The 24,439-nt window shown below is 37.1% G+C and overlaps 1 protein-coding gene across 1 annotated transcript; it reads left to right on the forward strand.

Annotated features, from left to right (window-relative positions):
* Positions 1 to 12,501: 12,501 nt before the first annotated feature.
* LOC110933431 (proline-rich proteoglycan 2-like) lies at positions 12,502 to 13,677 on the forward strand. Its single transcript, XM_022176656.1, has one exon. It carries the CDS (start codon positions 12,502 to 12,504, stop codon positions 13,675 to 13,677), a length of 1,176 nt encoding a protein of 391 aa, XP_022032348.1.
* Positions 13,678 to 24,439: the final 10,762 nt, after the last annotated feature.

The raw sequence follows: 24,439 nt of genomic DNA on the forward strand, positions 1-24,439 counted from the left end.
ATCCCGATTTTTCCAGATTTAGGAAGTAATGTTGATACTGATGATGAAGAAGAATATCTTAATAAAGCTAGAAAGGGTATTGATCCTGATAGTTTCAATTTGTTTTTTGCAGATAAAGTTGAGATGCTAAATCAGAAGAAGATTGATAGATTAAAGAGAGAGCTGGAAGCAATAAGAGTAGCTGATGACAAGACAAAGATGGAAACTAGAAAAGAAAATGTTGAATTAGTGGTTGAAAAGGTGATAGAAAAAATTGTTGAAGTAGAGAAAGTGGTGGAGAAAATTGTCGAAGTCGAAAAGATAGTCGAAGTTGAAAAACTCGTCGAAGTTGAAAAGATTGTCGAGGTTGAAAAGTTAGTTGAGGTCATTAAACCTTGTCTAAAATACCATGTCTAAAATGTTTGGAGTCCTGCAAACATTGTGGGGAGAAGGATAAGAAGATCGCTGAACTTGAAAAGTTGAAAGAAAATTTTCTTGTCTGATGTAAAGTATGTGAAGGAGTCATATGATGTTTTGAACAGGACGGTTGATGGTTTGAACAAAACAAACTTAGAAGTTGCTAAAGCAATGACAATGATGAGCTCCACTTTAATGACAAAGCAGAAAGTCATCAATGAATACATTGAAGACTGTGCAAAGTTAAAACAGGAGTTGGAACTCGAAAAGATAGAAAGTGAAAGAATCAAACGTTTGTTTTTGAGCTATACAACTTGTGATTATTTGATTGATCGTGTTTATCCTACTGTTGTAGGTCTTGAAGCTTTTCGAGATAAAGAGACAGATGATACGGATACTGGTAAGAAACAAAGTGTCAAGTATAACAAGTGTCCGCCCCCGATCTAGAAAGTTATTCTCCCAGAAAGCCAAATGAGGAACGTTTAAATAAGGCTCTCAACATCAAGTTAAAGTCTGAAACCATTGATGAGTTACCAGATAATATTGATGTCACATTCACAGCGTCTGACACTGATCATGAGTCTGAGTTAGTAAAGAAAGTTGTCGATCAGGTGTTAGATATGGATGAAGAGTCAAAGTCGGAGTCTAATTCGGAAAGTCTGAGTTCGTCAGAAAAGAGTCCGAGTTCGTCAGAAAAGAGTTTGGGTTCGCCAGTCAAATGGGTTTACAATAAAGAATTCTTATTATCAAAGAATAATTTGAATGATGAAACGTTTAAGGTTGCATATACTTTGAATGATTCGGATAAATTATTTTCTGATGAAGAATTTCCAATAAGAAGTATCAAAACTGAACAGATCAAACAGGTTTTCAAATTGACAGAAATTAAAATTTCTGAAATAAAAGATTTAAATCTTTCTGAAAAACCTAAAAGGTACACTTCAAGAGTTCAACAAAAAGTAAACAAGAAAATGGGTTACAGTTGTGGTTATGGCTTTCAAAAGAGACCAAACCATAACAGTAATTTCAAAAAGAAGGGTTTAGGTTTTATTCCTCCAGAAAATTATTAAAATGTAAAAAATTATAAACCAAAAACAAAATTTGTTGCAGGTGGAAGTGCTGATGAAGAACAGAAGAAACCTTTCTGGAAACAATCAAACCATGAGTTTCTTGCTGAAAGGAAGAAGAAGATTGTTTCAAGAGTTGACAAAATAGTTCTGACAATGAATCTGATTCCATAAAATCAGAGGAGTTATTGGTTGAGAAAAAGGTTGTGAATTCCGTTCCAGAGTTGAACGATGAAAACTTTCCTAAATTGTCAAAAGAAAATTTAAAATTGAAAGTTGGAAAGGTGGAGATTTCAGATCAATTCTTCACTGGTAAAGGAGAATTTGATGCTGAAAAAGCATTCAATGGTAAAGTCAAACATATTTTCAGGAAGATGGTTGACAGGAAGGTAAAAGGTGCAAAAGAGTTTTATAGATCCAAGGGAGGTTGGGATGGAGTTGAATTAAAATCACCCAAGGCTGGTCAGGCTTGGGTGGACATATTTTTTTATTAAATACCTGACTTGCCGGAGCTCCCAGGTTGGTAAGTGTGGAGCATGAATCGGCACCATTCTTGTTAAATAAGAGTTTGTGATAGTACCTACAAGTGGTTAATCAGGGATATTAAGTTGTACTTGATTCTCTACAAGTGGAAATTGTTGAATCTAAAATTGTTAAATTTTTCAAGTGGTCAACATGGACAATGTGATGAAGTGAACCCCAGCCTACAAGTGGTAAAATCAACAAAACTAATTTTCCGGAAAAACCATTTTGATTAAAACAAACTTAAATGTTTTGAAATCTCAATGGGAAAATAGTTTGTTGTAAGCGGGAGTTCTGATTGTTTATGCCAGGTGGATGGAGATTTGAAGCTTGAAAATCAGTTGTCACTTTATTTGTACAGTTTATTTTCAAATTTCTTTAAATGATTTTGAATTTTAGGGGGAGTAAAAATTTCAGAAAATCCAAAAACATTAGAAAATTTGAAAAAGTCAAAAACATGATAAAATCAAAAATGAGTTCTGTTGTATAAAAGAGGAAATGATAATACATCAGTGGACTATCACAACATGCTAAAGAATTGGAAAGTTAAAATGTGATAAGCGGTCTCACTGTGGATGTGCCAGTAGGTTTTTGCACATTTAGTAGATTATTTTCGAGATATAAACCTAAATTTCAAACTTGTTTATCTCGTGGGGAACATTTCTTGGATATATGGGTAACCCCCGAAATCTTGTTTGAAAGGTCCCTCTTTTTGAAATACTAGGTCTTTATACTCAGTGATATCTGGGGTATTATCCCGGGACTTTTGATTTTGCGGAAGCAATGGCCTAGTCCCCGTATAATACTTTGCATTTGCTTTAATCGTAAAGCTAGCCCTCAATACAAAAAAAAAATGACGAAACATTGAAAAATGCTAATCATGTGCTGTTGAAGAAAAGATTCTCTAAAGGGAACACACCAAAAGTCGAACCGTCATCTCTTTGCTGAACGAAAGTTCTGACCTGAGCTCTCACGGTTTCGCATTTAACCCTTTACAGATATCATCTAGGTATACTCACCTGTAAGACTGAATATTGGGATCTGGATATGGGAGTATATTCAAGAAGTGGGACACGCGAATAAGTTTAAGTGCTTAAAACATTAATCTCGTATCTCGAAATAGTTGAACTTTGTGTGAAAATTTAAATGGACCAATATACTGACAATCTAAGTGAATTGTTTAGAACTTAAAATGTTAAAAGCTTAACGGTGTTCGTGATTTGTCTCATAAACTGATATGATCCTCTTACACAAACTCACAAAAAGATTGTCTGTAAATATTTCTTTACTGCATTTCATCTTAAGACAAAATCCAAGTGTGTTTTAGCATAAAATTTTGAAAAACTCAAAAAGATTTTTGACAACTGATAATGAAAAGCTGATTTTCAAAATTCCAAGTGCTGAACAGGACGAACTGGTTTGGGAGAGTGTTGAGAGAGAAAAGTTTTTACAAGTGGTCATCAGAAGTAAAAATGTTAAATCATTCTTGATGTGTTTCCTACATGTGGTTTCTAAAATTGTTATAGTTAAAATTTTATGAAACTTATGTTTTGGGTAGAGTTTGTGTAGGATAACCAGGATTCTGACTTTGAGCAGACAGAGAGTCAGGTTTCGATCCTGTTCCTGTGAAAGCCAGTCTACGATCCCAGCACAACTTAACGGGGAGTTTGTTAGCAAAGAGGAGTTTAGAGATTATAGAGCCAAGTTCAGATCCGAACATTCACGCAAGCTGATGCTGATGAACTTAAGGAATCAAGAGATCTGATCAAGAGAAGTTTGAGAGAATAGAGCTAAGAGTTTGATCCTGGAAGATACAAGAGAGTGTTAGAGCAACGTTTGAGGGGGAGATTAGATCAAGAAAGTTAGAGTGAGGCAAGAGCCAGGTCAAGATCCTGGAAGCCCGAAGACTGATAAAGACTGAAGACTGTGAAGACTCGACACTTAAGACTCGTCAACATTCGAGGGGGAGCCTGTTGGTGCATGCGTCTGTCGACTTCATCTTGTATTGAGTCTTATACTAAGAATGTTAGATCAGGTCACGTAGATCGAGAAAATAGGATGTATATGTAATTTCGCATGAATGAGGTAATTCCGCTTGAAAGTGTCATGTGTAATTCCGTGCGGAATTAGATTCCGCTTGAATCTAATTCCGTTTGGGACTGGTTCATGCGGAATTAGGAACATTATATATAGGCCTCATGCGAAATCATTTGTAACTTTTGTAATTCCGGTACCGAAGTGCTACCGATGTGTCTACTGATCTAAAAAGCTGTGAAATCAATAATACAAGACAATTAAGTGTGAAACAAGCTGTTTTTCAAATCAATTCATCTGTTTCCGCTTTTTGAATTGATCAGAGCTCTTCTGATTGACTCGTTTGGGTCACAAACCGATCCTACATTTACCCCCCCCCTCATATGTGGCCGTCTCCAAGGGGGCCCACATGCTTGCCATGTTAACTAACTCCATAGTTAGTCAAAGATGCTTGTGTTTTAACCAAAGGTTTGTAATGGATGGAGGACTATAAGAAAGACCATGAGTTCCATAACCTTATCACTTTTCCACTTAACATTTAAACACTTTCACCTCCTTCCTCTCTTCTTTACTTTTAGCCAACATCTCCCCAATATCACCATCCATTTTCAATCATTTTCCAGGCAATCCAAGCTAATACAAAGGTGTAAGAAGACCATCTAAGAAGGGTGCAAGCATTGGAAGTTGAAGGACCTTCTTGTGGAGCTCTTAACCATCTTCTTTTCATCATCTACATCTTCATTGTTAGCATCAAGAGCTAGTAGTAAGCCTTCTGATCTTCATTTTACTTCTTATTAGTGGTATGTCACATGTGTACAAGTTAAACTATCAAAAGAACTTAACTTTAGAAGATGAACATGTGAAGAAACAACATAATCTAAAGAATATAAAGTGTTTCTAGAGTTGTTTGAAGTATGTGATGAAGTTGTTGTTGTTGGTCTTGTGTTTTTGTTAAGATCCATCATATGTAAGCTTGTCAGAAGCTTAGATCTAACAAGTGTAAGCGTGAATCTTGAAAGATCCATGAAGAAACATGTTGTTAAACTTGAAGGTCCTAAAAGTGAACTTGAAAGTTGTTTTAAAATGAATTTTTCATGTTCTTAAACCTACTAATCTTGTGGATGAACAAGTTTACAAAATAAAGTTTCATCAAAGTTTACAAAATCCACAAGTGAGCCTTGATTTAAGTAGATCTACATGTCTAATGTATAGATCTAAAATACTACAAATTTTCATGAAGCTTCAAGTTTATTACATGGAAAAGTATGATGTATTTAGTGGTTTTTAATTGCAAAAATTGTTGATTCTTGAGTTTTGATGTTAAAAAGAAAATAAACACATGTTTTAAAACATGGGAAAACTTCCATTTTTAGGAGAAACTATGTCAAAATTTTTACAAGACTTTTTCTACAAAAAATGTAAAGTTTTACAAGACTTTTTCTACAAAAATGTTCAAGAATGTTAAACAAGGGTTTTCCCTAATTTTTATACAAAAATACAAGTTAAGAAATAGAGTTTTCTTCAAGAAATAAAACAAGCATAAATATGTATATTTTTAGGGAAAATATATAACTAGTGGTCACTAAATTATGTGCTATGTGTATATTATGTGTAAACACATATTAGTGTACATGTAGGAACTTAAAAACACACTAAATACTCCCAATGAGTATAAACACCAAATACACATAAAAATACACAAGGAAATATTTATAAATAATATACACCCATGTATGGACAGAATACCAAAATACACACACACACACACACACACACACACACACATATATATATATATATATATATATATTCCTTATCAAATTCATGGACATTGGAGACTTGGACAAATATATATATTTAGAGAGAAATATATATAATTACTACAATTAATGGAAATTATACAAAAATCGGACAAGTGATAAAATAAATATATATTTAACAAGAATATATTACAAACAAACCTAAATAAGTATTTAAATCTAAATACATCTATACTTGCCTAAGTATACTTATACTAAAAATAATATTGAAAATATTATTTAACAATTTACTTATATTTGTTTTGGGAAATAATATAAGTATACATACACGAGAACAAGTTAAAAGTAAATTATTTTTAACACATGTCGTTTTTAAATTCTATATATGTATATATATATTTTGAGAATAAATATATATAAATATATATATAATTACAAGGGTAAATTACTTTTTAAGTCCCTGTGTTTTATGGGTTTTAACCACTTGAGTCCAAAAGCAAATAGTTTAACGACCTAAGTCCCCATAAGCATTTTCTTTAACCATTTGAGTCCAAATTTCTAACTCCATCCATGTAATCTGTTAACTACAAGGGCAATTTAGTCATTTACACACAGTACAAGTCTCTATGCACAAGGTATTCTTTCACCTTTTTATAATACTCACAACAAATCAAAAGGATCTGCATCTTTCTCTCACTCATCTGCCCTCTCTCTCATCCTTCTTTCTCTCTCTCTCTCTCAAACACCCACTTCCAATACCACCACTACTACCAGATCATCCTAAAATCAACCCACATAATGGTTTTTAGTAGATATTTAAGTAAAGGAATGATTACATGGCACGGTGACGATGAGGATCAGATGAGGATTTAGGCGAATTTGAGATGAGAAATTGTATTTGGTGAGAATCTGCCATTCTTCTATGCTGTTGCCGGAGTCGGAATGCACCGATTGGATTGAAAATGATAAGAAGATGAGGAGGATCACCGGAAGCAGATTCAGAGCTGCCGGAGGATTTTTCAGAGATGAAAATGATAAGAAGGTGAGGAGGATCACCGGAAAATGATAAGAAAATGATTACATGCTGCTGCCGGAGTCGTTTGCTTCTGGATGAAGACCATGATTGTCTGTAGTGTAATTTATTTGGATCCGGATACCTGACTTATGAATTTCACCTGACCCACTGTTTCAAGATGTGTAAAACATGAAAAACCCTAAAAATGGAGTTATAAATTGGGTGAATTTGATGGGGGGTTTTGTATAGGGTTTTACCTTGTTAGAGATGATGTCATTGGAGATGAATGAGGACTGAAAGATGGAATTGAAATGGGTTTAGGAGATGTGGTTCTCATGGATATGAAGATTGTTGAAGATGGTTTGCAGATTGAGCGGTATCAGACGCGATTGATGATGATGATTGTGAAATGTTTTCGATTTGTTTTTGAGATAGAGATGAGGATGATGAATGAGGAGAGAAAGTTGTAGATGTATAAGAGAGAGAGAGAGAGAGAGAGAGAGAGAAATCTAAATAAAGTAGTTTTTTATTTTTTAATTATAGGGGTAATTTGGTCATTTAACAAAATTTAACAACAAAATTCTAACTATGTTAGAAATTTGGACTCAAATGGTTAAGAAAAGTGGCTATAGGGACTCAGGTCGTTAAACTTTTTGCTTTTGGACTCAAATGGTTAAAACCCATAAAACACAGGGACTCAAAAGTAATTTACCCTAATTACAAATAACAAATAGAAAACTATATATATATATATATATATATATGTATATTTGTAAAATATATATATTAACAATTCATGAACATATACATCTAAAACACAACAAATACATAAGACAAGATGGAAACTTGTACATAATAAATCACAAGTTCGGTGATTAACATACGTAGAACATTTATAGGTTACGTCGCAAACGAAGAAGATACGAGTGAAGTTTAAGACGCTTGAAGACGCAAAACAGTGACTTCATGTCCCCACTTTTAAACATTTTCTCGTTTTCTAAACTTTGGGGAAAATACATGTACAATGGTATGTTAAAAACTAAGGAATGATACAATAGATCATGTGCGAGTAGGGTACGTGTAAGTACCATTAATCAAAGTTTAGACCAAAGAACAAATGTTAGATCTAGCAGGTATTGGTATCCTCACTCTTGGTCCTCGTTTACCCATATGGAAGAGTGCTTTTGGGTCACAGTCGAAGGTTAATCGATGTATAAATCTCCTAGGTTTGGATGCTTCCTATGTCGTCACACATCTTAATGTCCTCGCGAAACATTAGCGATCTTGATTTCCTTACGTATTACATCTTAATACATTTTCTTTACAATTACGTACCATATTTTATACAAATACAACTCATACATTTTATACAAAATAACTGCATGAATTCACACCAACTTTGTTGACAATTTTCAAACTTACATGTATTTCAAGAAATTAGTGGAAGCTTTGCGGCTTTACGTTTCAAGAAGTCATGCGTCTACACTCTATTTCTACTTTTGTAGGATTTATTATCATATCCCGCCTCCTTGCGGCGACATGAAGAATAAATCCTTGAATATTTAGTATTTGAAATGTGATGTAAACTTTTAAACTTATTATCTTTTGGGAAGTGATGTAAACACTATACTTAATTTATGTTTTGAAACTTGAAACAATGAATGGCATTTGGAGTTTGTTTATTTCATGTAGTACGTTTACTTATTCTATGCAATGAGAATAAATCACGATTACACCTCGCGCTTCCGCCTCTGAGCGAGTGTGACAGCAAGACGACACGTCAGGCGGGAAAACTGGGGCGACAATTATCACATGCGCATGGGCCTCACTCGCCAGATAGCAGAAGAAACGGCGTGGCTGCTACTGTGACGACATGTGTAACACCACGTAAAAACGTGTCCAATTATACATAGACACGTGTCCTAAACTCCGATTATGTGAAAGATTGAGTTTAAGGGACTAAAGTTGACAATAAGTGAAAATATGCAAGTGAATGGACTAAAAGTGTCAACATGCTAAACTTGAGCCTCTGAATGACCACACGTGAAGAAAATATTCTTAAATGGGTGATTGATTGGGTATGCGAAGCCATTTGTGAAAATAATCGGAAGATTATAAATACAAGGGTTAAAAGTGTCAATATGTCAATTCTGACCTCTGAGTGGCCTTTTAACGAAACCGAGGCTTCGTAATATTCAAATATACTTCTGAGAATATATGATAAAAATTTCACGTGATTCCGAGATCGTTAAGCATGTTTTCTAAACTTTGGGCTAAAAGCGTCAACTTGATGAAACTTGCGTTTATAAAGGAATCTAACGAACCCGAGCCTAACGAAGTTTGTTTATACCTCCTTGGGCTTCAAGAAATTAACTACAAGGGCCTTGATTGCCAAAAATGAAGTTAAAATGGGTTTAAAACGTTCAGGGACTGAAACTGCCAAGTTTCAAACTTGTTTTACCAGTTTTCCCGGTCCACGCGGCCCGCGTAAGACCCCCCTAAGTCTTACGCGGCCCGCCTCAGCATGCCAGTAACAGAAAACTCTTGCCAGGTGCAGGTTTGGCCTGTTCCACCGCCTTAACCTCAAAGATATCGACCTAGGGAGCTGTAAGTCGGTTTATTACAATAGGTAGGACACCTGGATTGATCTCAGAGCCTCCAATAACACCTGGAAGTGATCCTAGAGCATCTAATTTAGTATAAATAGGAGCATAGTCTTGTGTTCTTGGCACATCAATTGCAACAAGCTTCATTAGGGACTTGCTCTGGAGCTCTCAGCAGTAACAAGTGGATTACAAGTGTAGAAAAGATTGCTAGGACCATTAGTAAGCTTCTAATTACTTCTTTAAGTTGTTTAATTAGCTTAATTACTTAAAAGTCAAACTTAGTGCTTAATTAGTTTGACTTCCGTTTTATTTATATGTGGCTTAACCACTGATCAAATTGAAAGTGGTTATGAAACCACATTAGCATAGGTGATTAACCCCTGAAAGGGTGTCTCCTAATTATATCGTTTGACTGATTAAATGTCGGGTCAAAGTAGTTTGACAAAAAGTCAAACTGGACTGAAATTACATATTTGATTAAAATTAATAAACCAGAGGTTCTAAATTATAATTTAACATTCTAATGACTTGGTAACTATTATATAATCATGTTTTATCAGTCCTAATCCGACAATTAATAGTCTAAGGGCAGATTATAACCGAAAATCGCAAAAGCTTGACTTTTGCTTTGACTTTCAGTTCTGACCCGTTTAAGCTTAATTCTTCCACGTTTTAAGCTTCCATTAGGATCACATTACTTTGTAGTATAACTCTCTGAAGTTATATTGCATGGTGCCTAACCGTTTGTAATTTTTGCTCTTGATCGTAATTATGCTCATTAATGCCTAAAACACCCTTTTTACATAAAACCAAGATTTTTAGCAATGTGAATGAACTAAAACCTTTGCTACTGATATTTAGACATGCCACGAAAATTTGACATCAGTTTGAGGTCTAGATTGGGAGTTATACTCAATAGCGTAATTAAGGGACTTTTTAGTAAACAAAAGGCGTAATTAGCATAAGGCCTACCTAAACCCGATTTTTGACACCAAACTTTTTACCTACCGATGTTAAATAATATTTTGAGATTTTTGAAGATTTTTACTTATTTTTAGGCTGAGTTTAACATAGGATTATAGCCTAATTTCGGTAATTACCGGTTTTACCCTTTTCATGCATAAAACGAGTTTTATATAACATTTTGAAGCCAAACTTTTTCCTACTGATTCCAAATGATAAATATAATATTTTGAACCTTATAAACTGACCAAAATATCAGATTTCTTATTTTTACCAAATTAGCCATTTAAATCGCATATTAAGCGTTTTTCGCACCTAGTATGGGTCAAAGCTATATTTATCATATAAAACTCATAACCTACTGATATTTTAAGTTAATTTACATAATATTACAGTAAGTTAAAGTTTTAAACTCAGAAACCTATTTTAGCTTTTAAAAGTCTATGTAAGATTACCAAAATGCCCCTACGGTATATAATTAGTCATGAAAGGTGTATTTTTCATATATTAAGTATCTTACTGAAATAACTTAACAAAATGCATGATTTTACTAATCTAATCAGACCTGGAACTCAGTTTTATAAATAAACTCTTTTATGAGCATCAAAATTACCAAAATGCCCTTATGGGACTTAATTTTGGTTTAAATTGCTTTTTGGGCATAAATGTTGATATGCTACTGTTATATTAACATATTTTGAGCATAATAATGATTAAGACCTGTTTACAGTTCATTCGGTTACCCGTTACACATTTACGCGTTCAGAACGGCTTACGTGACTAGTTTACGTAAAATAGCCGAAACGGGCTTAACTTTGTCATTAAGACCTCATTTTCCAGAATGTGTTTAGTTTACCCATATTATACAAGTATCCAAGCTTGTCGGGTCTAAATCACATTCTATCCGGTCTCCGTTTAATTTACCGTTTAGGTCCGTAAGGTTTCCTTCTAGCTAGCCGGTCTAAGTCTTTGACCTAAATAACGACCCGTTAGCATCCTAATAGATAAATTAAACCTTCTATACAGATTTATAGCTTACGGTAAAAAGTGCCTTCCAAGAAACTTAGGAATTTACTGCTACATCAGGTAAATACTTTTAACTTATTTTCCCTATACGGGCTTGGGATACGGTATATTAATACCGCTTGGTCGGGTATGGGATTATTTTGTCGGATTGTGATTTAATAAATCCGCATAACCCGCTTTAATCTGTATTATTTGATAACATATACAATTAGGGGTTAACGACCGTGTCCTGGATATCCTCGGCTCATTTAAGTTATTAATGGCCACGACCTACGCACGGGGTGCAGGCATGCACCTGACAGATGCAAATGCTAAATATTAAATTACCCACAAGTTGGGGATAACTCCTCTGTGGGTTCTATAAGTGGTGAGTCAGTTAATCATGTCCGGCTTCCAAACCGGCCCCACTTGTATGACAAATATGTAAAGCTGTATACAAGATCTTAATAAAGATTGTCCCAAGTTATAAAACATTTGTGCCATGTGCATCTAAATCAATTTTCTTAAATGTTTTCAAAACGAGTCAGTTAAATTGTATTTACCAGTGTATACTGACGTATTTTCCTAAAGATTGAATTGACAGGTACTTCTCGTAATAGGCTGGAGCTATAGGGTATTATAGAGGATTTTGCAAATCCCATAGATACCCGGAGTCTGTAGTTTTGTTTCTTTGTACTTTATGATCCGCCTGTGGATCTTATTACATTCCAGTCTGTATTATTCATGTACTCGAACAACGACAGACAGTATGGTTTGTAATAGTTTATTTACCCAGCCTTCCGCTGTGCTATATTATTGTGTGTGTTGACAATGATGATATCAACTACGTCACGATACTCCCCACCGGGCCCACCGGTAATACATGGAAATATTGGGGGTGTGACAGGTTGGTATCAGAGCCAACATTGAGTGAATTAAACACCAACTTTTTGTGTTTAATCTCAATGACACAATAAGCACATTCCTTAGACTCTCGAGTCTAGGCAAATGACCTAGGATGCATCTTTATCTTTCATTTGTTATTATTATGTTTTGTTTTATTTTTGTTCTCTTGTTTCAACTGGAAGCTAACCATCATGCCTCCAAGACTAAGAGGGTGAGGCAAGGGTCCCATGTGTGGGGGACCGTCATCAGCTGGACCATCACACAGACGCACTCCATTGGCGTCTCTATCCTCCTCCAACTCTCACGATATCTGGGGTCAACCGTACGAGCCGGCAAGACACTCTGTCTCGCTGAGCTCATCGCCATCTTTTCATCCGTCTTTCGGACCATTTGCTCCAAATGAGCCCGAACACTCTCACCATTCTGATCAATCTCACCATTCGCATGAATCTTACCCACCGCATAACTCTTTGCAATCTCATTCATTTCATCATTCCGAATCCCCCTACTCTCCAAGACAGTTCAACCCAGCCGACTATGTTAACGACTTCCTTGGCTATAACCCATTGGGCCCTGAGGACCATTTCTCTCAGGAAATGGAGATGGATGATGACCCCGACCCGGAGATGCAAACAGGAACCCCGGGCCACCCTATCAGCATATCTAGTGGGTCTCCGTTTCAGGGATCCCCTTACCGTGGACCCGACTCCTTCCAAGAGAGGATGGCTACCTATAACTGGTTCTTTACTCCATCTTATCATAGCTCTCCGGCTCAACCACCTTTAGAAGATCCTCAACTTCAAGCTGTCTCACCACCACCACTCCCGGTAGAGGAGCCACCGCAGCAGCCACCGCAGCCACCTCCCGAGCCTCCGAGGCGAAGGAGGAACACACGCATGTCCGTGAGAGGAGGACCCCGTTTCAGTTCTCCTCGTGGGTCGAGTTCCTATCCCCCTATTCCAGAGGACCCTCAGATGGGTGGGCCCTCAAACGCGGCACCGGAGAATAATCCTCCGCAAGCTTCTTATGCACCACCTATGCTGCCTGTGGGATTTGATAACCCAATTCCGACGTACGCAGGTTCTTCCGGGTACAATCCTTATGGAGACCCGTTGGGATATCCATTGGGCTATGGAACTCATGACCCATATCTTACGGCTGCGCAGTATCACCACCTTTATCCTTCTACTTACCCTCCTATGCCTCCAACTGACTACCCGATTCAGGGCTATCAGTATCCTCCGTACCAGCCACCTCCTCACCAGCAGCTACAACAGCAGCAACAAACCCAGGAAATTCTGGAGAGGTTGGATAAGGTCGAGCATAAGACTAAGAAGAATAAGGAGAGGCATAATAGCTTCATGAAAGGTCTTGCGAACCTTATCAAGGGGAAGAAGAAGTAGAGGGTTGTTTTGTTTTCTTGTTTGTTGTAGTCATGTCCCTGCGTGGACATTTGTTTAGTTTCTGTATCAAGTCCCTGCGTGGACTTATTTTCGTTTTCTGTATGCCCCTGCGCGGGTAGTTTGTCTTTTCCTAAGTCCCACTTAGGGCAGTTGTATTTTCTTTCATTGTAATGAAGTTTTAACTTTGGTTTTAAATTGTGTATTTTATTACACCATCTTATCTCTTTTCAATTTATAATTGATCTGCCAAAGAAACTCTTAGAGGTATAACCTAGCCAAAGTATTAATTGGCTATCATGGTACAACCTTTTTAAGATAGCAAATCCCTGTTAACATCTGAAAACATGTTGACATTCCAGCTGTGCGGTACGAGAAACCACACAAGCTTTCAAAAAGGGTACTTGGATCCTTCCAAGTCACATAAAGCCAAAATGATCAATGCGAATCATGGCTAGTAAACATCAGTGTGATTTATACACCAAGACATCCATTTGAGATGCACGCTTTTAAGCAAAGGTGTAAAAATGACAATGAAAGTACAATTTATAAACTTCTTGTCAAAAGGCGATGAACTTTGTTCAGACCTTAAAAGATCACTGATCTTTGAGATCGTTAGTTTGAATCTCGACCCGTCCTTGTGACAAGCTTTTTTTAAGCTATTTTAATGTCCTTCAAGACGAGTTTAATGATAAGTAAAATGTCTTTTATGACATTGATAATTGTGAAATTTCTATCTTTCCCCTGTCCAATAGTGTATAGAATAATGTATTCTATTAACTTTTAATTATTACTAAAATGGTCTAAATGGTTTAATAATACCATGAACCTTGGATCATCAATGCGATGAATTTATATGTAATTTAAATTATTATTATTGTCTATATTATAGCATTCACAAATGGCTGGCTCAGACGAAGCAAACAGTCATCCAGCAGAGGGCAACACCAGAATCAATATTACTGGTGCCGAACTGCAAGCCCTAATCACCGCGGCAGTTTCTCAAGCGGTAGAGGCTAAGTTTAAAGAGCCGAGTGTTGTTCGGTCTCAAACACTTTCGAAAACCTATTCTCAGCCACATACTCACAGGAAGAGTGAGTCCCTGCACTCGTCTAACCAGGGTAGTATACCCAAGAAGCAGGTTGTTCCTGAGCCTACCCTTAGGCACGCCAAGGGTTGTACCTACAAATATTTTGTTTCCTGTAAGCCAAGAGACTTTACAGGAGAGAAAGGGGCAATAGACTGTATGAAGTGGTTAGATGAGATGGAAACGGTGATAGATATTAGTGGTTGCGCTAAAGAGGACGTGGTTATGTTTGTCTCCCAATCTTTTAAGGGCGATGCCCTTACATGGTGGAAAGCACTTGTACAATCCACCGGGAAGGTTCATCTGTATAATCTTTCATGGGAAAAGTTTTTGATCTGGTTAAGGACACTTATTGTCCTCAGCACGAAGTAGAGCGTGTAGAGACTGATTTTCTCACCCTCGTGATGAAGGATCTAGATTGTAGATCCTATGTGACTAGTTTCAATTCCATGTCAAGGCTAGTACCGTATCTAGTCACACCAGAGCCCAAGCGCATCGCGCGTCTTATTGGTGGTTTGGCCCCTGAAGTTAAGGGGAATGTCAAGGCTTCAAAGCCAACCACCTACAGATCCACTGTGGATCTATCTTTATCCCTCACTTTGGATATTGTGAGGAGTAGGGCGAAGAAGAATTCTGAAGAGGGGAAGAGGAAGAGAGAGGATGATCAGTCCTCTCAGTCAAACAAGAAAGGATAGGGGAACTCTGGTTCCAAGAAAGGGCAAACTGGTGATAAGCCCAGGTGCAAAACTTGCCACAAGAGGCATTTTGGCAAGTGCAACCGGGACCCACAGGCCAAACCGTGTGGGATATGCAAGAAGAAAGGGCACAAGTCTGTTGAGTGCCGGAACATTAAGGATGCAACCTGTTACGGTTGCAATGAAAAGGGGCATATCAAAACCAATTGCCCCAAGAATGCGAATGTAGGATCGGTTTTGACACCGTTCGATTGCGTAACGAACGTTCGACGTGCGGAATCCGTGAACGTGCGTGACCGAACACACAATAACGTACACTAATCGGTGATTCTATTTATGATGTGACGAATACAAGCTCCGTGAATCACGTTTTGCCACTTTCTCTCTCTAGTTTCTCTCTCTAAGCACCTAGCTCTACAAGCTCTAATGTGGCAAAAGTTCTAAAACAAAACCCTAAGGCTCCTATTTATAGGCACAAGATTATAAGGGATTTCCCCTTATTTAGAATAATGCCACCTTGCCTATTGCTTACAAATTACAATATAAAGCCTATTATACTTCTATTTCAGCTACGGTTCCGATTGACGAAGGCGATAGACATTCTGCACTAACAGACTCCCCCTTGGATATTGCCGCAGTCAATCTGTAGTCAAACTCGTAGCAACTTGACTTTCTCTCTCTCTCTGAGTCTTCTTGAAGGTTTGACGGTTTCAGCAACCATAGACTCCCTCTTTCTCAAACAGAATCCCCATGGATCTGTTTACAAGCTTCCGTTGCTCCCCCTCTCGCTTAGACTCTTTTTCTTCAGGCTCCCCCTTTCGTCAAGCTTCCGTGCGTTTGGGATCGACACCTGGATTTACAGATACAAGCTCTTCCAAGAACGATACCTGGCTCCTTACACGCTTCCGTTTGCGTTGAGCTCGTCTTCAGACTCCCCCTTAGACTCAGCTGTCGGGATCGTAGTCTGGCTTTCACCGTTTCACAAGTTCAGGATCAATTCCTGGCTTTGTTCTGCATCTGCTCAGGATTTGAAACCTGGTTAACCTGCACATCCTCTACCTCAACATAATTTTCACAAATTTATAATAGTTAGATTTAAGAAACTTACTGGTAGAAATCATTAATTCAACAATCTGTATAGTTACATCAAGTTCAAATAAATGACCTTGATTAACTAAGCACACAACCTTTCAAAACATTTGTATATGACATTCAAAGTTTTCAACATATTCTCCCAAACCTGTTCATCATGTTTAGCACTCGAAATTTGAATATCAGCTCTTCAAAATCAGCTGTCGAAAATCTTTTTGACTTTTTGATTTTGAATGAAATGCAGTAAACAAATATATACAAATAATATTTTTGTGAGTTTGTGTAAGAGGATCATATCAGTTCATGAGACAAATCACTAGCACCGTTAAGCTTTAATCATTTTAAGTTCTAAACGATTCACGTAGATTGACGATATAGTTGTCCTCTTAAATTTTCACACAATTTTCAATCTATTCAGGATACAATTTAGATGTTTTATGAACTTAGCTCAATTCATGTGTCCCACCTCTTGAATATACTCCCGTATCCAGAATCTCAATATTCAGTCTTACAGGTGAGTACACTACAATGATATCTGTACATAAATTAGGTGTGCGAGGGCCGAGTGATCTCAGGTCGATACTTCCGTATGCGTAGAGAGATATCAGCTTTGACTTTTCAGTATGTCCCCTTTAGAGGATCTTTTTGTTACAACAGCAGCGACTATCAATTTTATTGTTTCATCTGCATGCTGAGGGTTATGCTGTGTTTCAAGCATTTGGTGAAAGCATTATCCAAGGACTAGGTCAGAACTACCGTTCAGCAGAAGTCCCGGAATAATACCCCAGACATCATTGAGTATAAAAACCTAGTATATCAGAATACCAGACCTTTCAAACGAGATTTCAGGGGTTACCTATATATACAAGTAGTGTTCCCCACGAATTTCGCAAGTTTGAAATTTTAGGTTTATATCCCGAATAAATCTACTAAATGTGTAAAAACCTATCGACACATCATTAGTGAGACCGTTTATCACATTTGACATTACATTTCTTTAGCGTGCTGTGATAGTCCACTGATGTACTATCATTTCCTCTTTTCTCAACAAAACTCATTTTTGCTTTTACAATGTTTTTGGTATTTTCAAATTTTCTAATTTTTCTCCCCCTAAAATCAAAATATATTTCAATTTTGATTTTCAAGGAAAATTTGAAAACTGTACAAATAAAATGACAAACTGATATCGAATCACTTCAATTCGCCATTCATTTGGCATAAACAATCAGAACTCCCCCTGACAACAAACTATTTTCCCATTTAGATTTCAAAACACTTAAGTTTGTTTTAATCAAAATGGTTTTTCCGGAAAATTTGTTTTGTGTGTCATTTCACAAATTCGGGGTTCTTTCATCACATTGTTTTACTTTAATCACTTGTCGGAAAGATAAATCAAGTACAATTTAATCTCCTTGATTACTCTTCTGTAATTCGAAATATCACAGTTAACAACCTGTGAATTTCTCAAGAAAGATGCCGATACCTGTTCCACACTTACCAACCTGGGAACTCCGGCAAGTCAGAAATTCAACCAACCAATTTTGACACCCAAGCCTGACCAGTCTTAGGCGTATTTTGAGCTTTTCTCTTTTCTTCATAAAATTTTTTTACTCCTTTTTCCTTACCATCAGCCATCTTACTAAAAATATGTTTAACATTGCTATTAACATTTTTCCAGTATCAACACCTTTTGATTTTCGGTTCGCGGCTTGTAATGGTGGAAAATCCTTATCATTCATTAAAGGAATTGTTTCTTCCTTTTTTACCTCAAGTTGTGGCTCTTCTGATTTTGTGCAATCAGATTCATTGCCCGAGTGTGGCTTGTCTGACTTTGATCTGTCAGATTCATCGCCGACACTTTTCTTTTTCTCCTTTTTCTCTTTTGTCCTCAAATTTGCATCTGACGAATTCGGCTTGCTTGACTTTGCAGTCGAGGGAGTCGATTCATCAGAACTCTTATTCTTACCAACTGAAGAACCCAAGAACAAAATCCTTTCCAGATATTCTCTAGCCTTCTTCCTCTTCTTTCGCAGTCTGTCTTTTTGCCCCTGAGAAAGTTTTACTTTTGTTTCCTGAACTTTAGGTTCTTAAACCTTCTGTTCTTTGGGCTTGACGTTGACTGGTTTCTTTGCCGTTCTTTGAGATTCAACCCTCGATCTTCCCATCGATCTCCTTGGGCAATCTCTGGCAATGTGTCCTTTGATTTGACAATTAAAGCATCTTCTCGTCTCATAATTCCATCTTTGGCAGTTAACAGCGATGTGTCCTTGATAACCACAGTTGTAACACACCCTGTTATCATACCATGTACCACCTTCACACCAAACGCTCAGATCATAGCATTGTCTGGCTTTGTGGTAATCATCACTCCTTCGAAAGATTGGATTTGGCTTTGAAGCACTGTGGTCAAACCTGCACCACTTATTACCAACACTTTGTGAGTTTTGATTTTTAAATTTTTGTGTTTTTTTATTGTGATTGGATGATTGATCTGATGAGCTTTTATTTTCTTTTTGAAATTTTTCTGATTTTTTATCTTTTTGTTTCTGTTCCACATTCTTCTTTACAGGTTTTTGCGTTGAGCATTCACCTTTCTCAGTAGAATGTAAAACAGTATTTTTAAACATCTCATTTAATTTCAAAAATGTTTTTCTTTTTTCTTCTTTTTCTTTTTCATCATCGGATTTGTCATCACAATCTTCAATTTTGACCTTGTCAAAATTTGTGACATTGTCACTTATTGGAACAGAATTGATTGGTTTTGGAGAAGGAAAATTCAACCTGTCTGATGAAGTCACAAAACCTTTCAACTTCTTTTCAAGTTCCTCAATCTTGATTCTTGAATTCTCAGCTTCATTTTTAAGCTGAGATATTCTTTCAAGATGAGACTTGATTGATTTTTCATTTTCAATTTTAAGATTTTCAAGAACAGATTTTTCATTTTCCAAGACTTTTAACTGTTCTTGAAATCTTGTTTCATTCTCTTTTAGATTTTTGTTTTCCAATTTTATCCAGAAATCTTCATTTTCTGAACATTTTCTTTTACTTTCAAAATCTTTTTCATTTTCTTTCAAAATTTTGTTTTCTAATGATAAACTTTCAACAATCTTTAAAAGTTTGTCATTATCAGATCTCAATTTTTCACAGTTCAGGCGCAAACTCAAAATCTGATCTTCATCAGCCTTCTTCTCAATCTTCAGAGTATTGTTTTCCAATGTCAAACTCTTCACATCCTTCAAGAGTTTCACACTATCTGCTTCTGATTTTTCGCATTTCAAGCAATTTTCATTCATTTTACCACCTTCAGCTTCTTTCTTTGTTTCCATCATGTATGTACCTGCACAAAAAATTTTAAAAAAATCAAGAGGATTCGAATTTTTATCAACATAACAACCCCTCTTAATATCGTATCTCATATTCTTTTTTGCTGCAAGACACACATCAATTCGTTTTCTCATTTCAATGATTACATTCAAATCTATCTTTCCTGATTCTTCTTTTATTTCATCCAATAACTTCCTTTTATCTGCATTTTCATGAAACTGATGATTTGTTATTGTATTGATGAAACTTCTTAAATCAAAACGTGATAGACTAGAATCCCGTTTCAGTCCATTCACAAATTTATCCCACTCCAAAGGTAAAGCCTCAACAAATTTCAAAATTCTTTCATCATTTGAATGCCAAACCTTATGTTTTTCTAATTTGATGATTAACTCATAAAACCTTTCTTTCAACATCTCCATCGATTCATTCTTCATACACAAGAAATTTTCGTATCTTTTTACATAAACATCCTTACCATATTTCATCTCATACCAAGCTTCTTTAGTCCAGTTATTCAAATTTTCAAGATTTTTGTTTTCTTGTTCATCAAACATTTTTATCTCACTTTCTTTGTTAAGTGACTTGATTCAAAAATTTGTTTTTCGCTCAAAGCTCACACAATTTCAACTTCTTGATATTTGCACCTTGTAAAAACACCTCGAATCACCTGCAAACACACAAACAAACTATCAGTTTAAAAAATATCAAACTATCAAACAACTGAATCAGATTGTGATTGGGCCTTTTGTTCACTTGTGTGTGGCCGTAAATAATCAACCAATTAATATTGCAGCATGCAACAACCAAGTGATTGGGCCTCTTGTTCCACTAAGCCAACACCTTTGATATTTTCATTATTTGGTCAACTGTTCTTCTATGATTGGGCCTCACAATTTGATTGATCAAATCACAATCAAACCTTTGACTTTAGTATATGAATTGCCGACAATTTAAACCAATGTATGAGCTGATCAGTGATTGAGATCTTTGCATAAGTGGGCGGTGAACATGGGCTTAAACAATGATTGGGCCGCCGTTCAATATGTGGGCGGTGCAATATAGGCTGTGATTGGGCCTCTTATTTAGTGACTTCACGTGAACATGATAGCTGATTGGCCCCTAACATGCAGCCAACAAATTACTTAACAATCGATGATTAGGCCTCAAAGTTAAATGTGTCCGACAACACTCTGTTTCACATGCAATATCAACCCGTGATTGGGCGTTTAAAGATAAGTGGGTCGGTCACATGTTATATTGTTCAAACCACTTGAAGACGATGACTAAACAGCGAACCACTATCGAACATTTATGAGCGGACCACAGATTTAAGCACAATAAGTGAACCTGTTTAAAACACTTGGAGCGGACCTATTTAAACGACTAATAAGCGGACCACAACAATTATCCTATGAGCGAACCTCAAAAGTTACAATGAGCGAACCTATTTTTGTTCGAAAAAGCGAACCAAACCTGTTACCCTATGAACGAACCACAATAGACACAATGAGCGGATCTCTATGAGCGGATCTGTACGAGCGGACATGTACGTTTGACGCGAAAACGAACTGAAAAACCTCGATTTCTCCTAAACGGCTAGGAGTTTCGATCTGAAACTTGGTAGGGTTGTAGATCAGGTATATACGTACAATATATCCAAAATTCAGACAAATCGGACCGTGAAAACCTGTTCAATTTGACGAATTTCAGTGAAAAACGTGAAAAATAGGTAGAAGATGAAGAAATTGATGAAATTGGATCTGAATCGGCTGAAATCTGGTACGAAAACGATGTGTTTGATCGTGCAATCGAGCTCCTAGCTCTGATACCACTTGTAGGATCGGTTTTGACACCGTTCGATTGCGTAACGAACGTTCGACGTGCGGAATCCGTGAACGTGCGTGACCGAACACACAATAACGTACACTAATCGGTGATTCTATTTATGATGTGACGAATACAAGCTCCGTGAATCACGTTTTGCCACTTTCTCTCTCTAGTTTCTCTCTCTAAGCACCTAGCTCTCCAAGCTCTAATGTGGCAAAAGTTCTAAAACAAAACCCTAAGGCTCCTATTTATAGGCACAAGATTATAAGGGATTTCCCCTTATTTACAATAATGCCACCTTGCCTATTGCTTACAAATTACAATATAAAGCCTATTTTACTTCTATTTCAGCTACGGTTCCGATTGACGAAGGCGATAGACATTCTGCACTAACAGTGAAGAAGCCTGAAGAGGCTAAGAAGGGTAATGGCCGAGTGTTTCAGATGCAAGCACGGGAAGCGGTGACCGATGATAACGTCATAACAGGTACCTTCCTCATCAATAATATTTATGCTAGAGTCTTATTTGATTCCGGTGCTGATAAGTCCTTTGTAGATCATAAGTTCTGTAAGTTATTGAATTTGCCTATTAAGACTCTAGACATAAAGTATGAGGTAGAACTCGCTGATGGTACCTTAGAATCAGCTTCCACTCTTCTTGATGAATGTTCCATATCCATTAAGAACCATTCTATCCCGTTGTCCCTCCTGCCAATGAAATTGGCTGGTTTTGATATAGTTTTAGGCATGGATTGGTTGTCACATAACCAAGCCCAAATTGCCTGTGATAAAAAGCTTATCATTATCAAAACCCCCTCCGGTGAATCAGTCACTATCCAAGGAGACACACAGTATGGGTTGCCTAGCAATGTATCTATTCTTAAGGTATCCCAGTGTTTGAAGGGTGGATGTGTCATTTACATGGCACAAGTGACTGTGAATGATCCAAGGCCGAAGATTGAGGACATTCCAATTATTTCAGAGTATCCTGATGTCTTTCCTGACGAATTACCTGGATTACCTCCTGAGAGGCATGTAGAATTCAGAATAGACATCCTTCCTGGATCTACGCCTATTGCACGAGCTCCGTATCGTCTAGCGCCTACCGAAATGAAAGAGCTCAGAACTCAACTGGATGAATTGTTGGAAAAGGGTTTCATTCAGCCCAGCTCTTCGCCTTGGGGAGCTCCAATTCTGTTTGTGAAAAAGAAGGATGGATCAATGCGTTTATGCATTGATTACCGTGAACTGAATAAGGTAACGATCAAGAATCGTTATCCTTTACCCAGGATCGATGACTTGTTCGATCAACTCCAAGGAGCGAGTTACTTCTCAAAGATAGATTTGAGATCTGGGTACCATCAACTTAAAGTTCGAGCTGAAGATGTTCCGAAGACGGCATTCAGAACAAGATATGGACACTTCGAGTTCTTAGTGATGCCTTTTGGGCTCACTAATGCGCCTGCAGCATTCATGGACCTCATGAATAGAGTCTGCAAACCATATTTACATAAGTTTGTCATTGTTTTTATAGACGACATACTTATCTACTCGCGTAGCCAAATGGAGCATGAAAAGCACCTTTGATGTATTTTAGGACTGCTTAGGCAAGAGAAGTTATATGCAAATTCTCTAAGTGTGAATTTTGGCTTCGTAAGGTCCAGTTCCTTGGACATGTTGTCAGTGAACAAGGTATCCAAGTAGATCCTGCCAAAGTAGAGGCTGTAATGAATTGGGAAGCACCTAAGACACCTACGGAAATTCGTAGCTTTTTGGGCTTAGCTGGATACTATAGAAGGTTCATTGAGAACTTCTCCAGAATAGCAGCACCATTAACCTCATTGACCCGTAAGAATGTAAAGTTTGATTGGGGTCCAAAGCAACAGGAGTCTTTTGAGATCCTAAAGCAAAGGTTGAGCAATGCTCCGGTATTAACTCTACCGGAAGGAGTCGAAGATTTTGTCGTCTACTGCGATGCTTCATACACCGGTATTGGGTGTGTACTCATGCAGCTAGGCAATGTAATTGCCTACGCATTGCGACAGTTGAAAGTGCATGAAAAGAACTACACCACCCATGATTTAGAATTGGGTGTCGTTGTATTCGCACTAAAGTTGTGGAGACACTATTTGTATGGAACAAAATGTGTAATCTATTCAGATCACAAAAGTCTCCAACACTTGTTCAACCAGAAAGAGCTCAATATGAGACAACGCCGTTGGATGGAAACTTTAAATGATTATGATTGCGAGATTCGCTACCATCCAGGTAAGGCGAATGTGGTTGCTGATGCTCTAAGTCGGAAAGAAAGAGTTAAGCCGATTAGGGTCAATGCAAAGAGCATTGGGTTGAAGAATAATTTGAATGAAAGGCTGTTGGCTGCACAAAAAGATGCTATATTGGGAGATAATCTTCCAAATGAAAAGTTAGGTGTAACTGTTGAACAGTTAACACCTGGAAAGGATGGAATTCTTAGAATGAACGGTAGAATTTGGGTTCCTATTCAAGGAGGACTTCGGGATGTGATCCTTCAGGAAGCCCACAATTCCAAGTATTCGGTTCACCCGGGAGGTGACAAGATGTATCAAGATTTAAAGGCTAATTATTGGTGGATAGGTTTGAAGAAATCTATTGCCACCCATGTAGCTAAGTGCCTGACATGTGCTCAGATTAAAGCTGAACATCAAAAGCCATCAGGTCTTCTACAACAGCCGGAACTTCCCACTTGGAAATGGGAA

The sequence above is a fragment of the Helianthus annuus genome, chromosome 6 (genome assembly GCF_002127325.2).
Source record: "Helianthus annuus cultivar XRQ/B chromosome 6, HanXRQr2.0-SUNRISE, whole genome shotgun sequence".
Classification (NCBI taxonomy): domain Eukaryota; kingdom Viridiplantae; phylum Streptophyta; class Magnoliopsida; order Asterales; family Asteraceae; genus Helianthus; species Helianthus annuus.